Source organism: Plasmodium gaboni, chromosome 8 (assembly GCF_001602025.1).
Source record: "Plasmodium gaboni strain SY75 chromosome 8, whole genome shotgun sequence".
NCBI classification, from domain to species: Eukaryota; Apicomplexa; class Aconoidasida; order Haemosporida; family Plasmodiidae; genus Plasmodium; species Plasmodium gaboni.
The window spans coordinates 787,794-790,377 of record NC_031488.1 but is presented as its reverse complement, the minus strand read 5'-3'; the positions used below and the strand labels follow the sequence as shown (position 1 = coordinate 790,377).

Genomic DNA, 2,584 nt, shown 5'->3' with positions numbered 1-2,584 from the left:
TTTTTTTTTTTTTTTTTTTTTTTTTTTTTTTTTTTTTTTTTTTTTTTTTTTTTTTTTTTTTTTTTTTTTTATTACTATATCTTTGTTTATTTGTATACACTCAAGTACAGAGTAATTATTTACAAAATCGACATCATCATTTTGGTTTTTCCTATTAAAAAAAAAAAGAAAAAGATTAAAATAAAAATGTAAATATGTATATAATCAAATTAAAAAAAATCACACACATATATATATATATATATTTTACTTATTGGTTATATCCATATTAGTATCTATTTTATTTGTAATGTCTACAATTAAATTGTCCAGAATATTTAAGCTGTCATTGTTTTTTTCTATATTTGATAAAATTTCCTTTTCCTTGTTTGTATATTCTATTATTTTATTTTGTATGTTGCTCATATTGCTGAGCAGTTTCCCTACAAGAAAAATAATATAAATAAATAAATATATATATATATATATATATATATATATATATATATATATATGTATATATTTATTTATTTACATATGTAGATATATATATTTTTTTTTATATTTTATAGTCATATTATATATCATATATTACTTAAATGATTATAATTATTTTCGTGTTCTTTCATCAGTTCGTCATATTGTAACTTTCTATTATGTATTAAAACATTAAGATAAAGAAAATCCACATTATTTATATTTTCATTTAGTGATATTATATAATTTATATTTGAGAATTTTTTATTATATAAATTTAATAAGGTTTTATTTGTTTTCTTAACACTATCTATTTTAATTCTTTGATTTTGTATTATTCCATTATATACTTCATTTATATAATTCCCTTTTTTTAATAAATAATTATCATTCATAATTTTTTCTTTCAATATTTTGTAATCCTTTATATTATCTTCTAGTTCATATAAAAATATTTTACTTTGACATATCATAGATGATATAATTATTTTTGTACTCTCAGAATGAAGAGTTATTTTTTTTATCTCGTTTTTTAATTTCTCGATTTCGTTACAAATCAGTTGTTGTTTTTCCTTCAGATTTAAATTAGGGTCTACCATCCAAAGAAAAAAATAAAATAAAAAAAAAAAAATAAAAAAAAAAAATATATATATAAATATTTCATTTGATTATATGTATATATATATATATATATATATTTTTTTTTTATTTCCCCTTTGTGTTACATTCTTTATTTTCATTCTTCTCAAAACATTGCATTCTTTATTTTCATTCTTCTCAAAACATTGCAGTTGATAAAATTCATGTGCTGATTTTTCATCTTTCCAATGTCTGCAAATATTTTTTTCCCTATTTTTACTTTCGAACTCATCACATTTATTATTATTACCCTCTTTAAAAAGAAAAAAAAATTTCATAAAATAAATATCAATACATATTAATATACACATGTTAATATTTATGTTTATGTTTATTTTTTATTTTTTTTTTTTATACCTTGGAAATCATCTATTTTCTGACAGTCTTCTTTATTTAATGATACATCTTTATTTTCTTTCTCTATATTTGTCTTTATGTTTTCCATTGAATTCTCTTTTTTCATTGTGTTATTTTTTACCTGTTCAAAACTTATATCGTATATTTTCTTTTTTGATAGAATATCCTTTTCAATATTTTGTTCAGGTAAATTACCACCTAAATTACTTTGTTCATTTACATAATTTATATCTGTTTTTAATAATATGTTTTTTAATATATGTTTATAGTCCAAAAGGTTTTCCTTTAAATATTTTTTTAAATCTTTTAAAAATTCATCATACAACACATTGTAATTTAACTTCTCTTCAAAGATATATAAATTTGTACACACATAATGAACATATTCAACTACGTTCAGAAATTTTTTCTTTTCTTCATATTTTTTTATTAAACAAAGCAAGGCTTTATTTTCCAGACTTATATTTTCATTTTCTGTCTATTCAACGATCAAAAGAAATAAAATTTACAAATATATAAATATATATTTATATTGATAAGATATTATTTTTATTTTTATATATAATCATATTAATTTATAACATATATTTTAAAAACAATACTTTCTTTTAATATTTATATGAATTATCACCTTTATGCTTTCATTTTTTGTTATTAAATTTTTTAATATAATTTTTTTGTCATCTAATAAATAACTCATTGTAATATCTATATATATATATATATATATTTTTAAAAAATCTAACAGGGAACATAATAAATTTTTAAAATGTAAAAATTAAAAACTTCTGCTTTTAATTTCTATTGTCTAAAGGTTCATATAACACAATCGGAAATAATATACATATATATATATTAATATACTTATATTTATTTATCTATTTTTTTTTTTTTTTTTAGATATTTTTAAAATTTACATATTCACCACTTTTTCTTTGCCTTAACATTTATATAAAAAAGAATAACATTTAGAGAACTTTTATTTTCTTTTCATAAAATAAAAAAAAAAAAAAATTGCCATTTAAAAATAACTTAAATATATTTATCACAAATATGTCTCAAAAAACATTGTCCAGAAAAAAAAAAAAAAAAAAAAAAAAGAAACAAATCAATAATTAGATTTATTTGTTAT

At 16.9% G+C, this 2,584-nt stretch overlaps 1 protein-coding gene across 1 annotated transcript in view; it reads right to left on the bottom strand.

Moving 5' to 3' along the window:
- PGSY75_0822400 (hypothetical protein) overlaps positions 1 to 2,152 on the bottom strand; it is a gene marked incomplete at both ends in the record, with an annotated part of 2,600 nt that extends 448 nt beyond the window's left edge. The window contains 6 exons of the mRNA XM_018785349.1: positions 76 to 151; positions 251 to 422; positions 575 to 1,048; positions 1,214 to 1,348; positions 1,453 to 1,930; positions 2,084 to 2,152. Of these exons, the coding sequence (XP_018642316.1) occupies positions 76 to 151; positions 251 to 422; positions 575 to 1,048; positions 1,214 to 1,348; positions 1,453 to 1,930; positions 2,084 to 2,152 (1,404 nt within the window). The remainder of the gene's footprint in view (positions 1 to 75; positions 152 to 250; positions 423 to 574; positions 1,049 to 1,213; positions 1,349 to 1,452; positions 1,931 to 2,083) is intronic.
- Between the last annotated feature and the right edge of the window lie 432 nt (positions 2,153 to 2,584).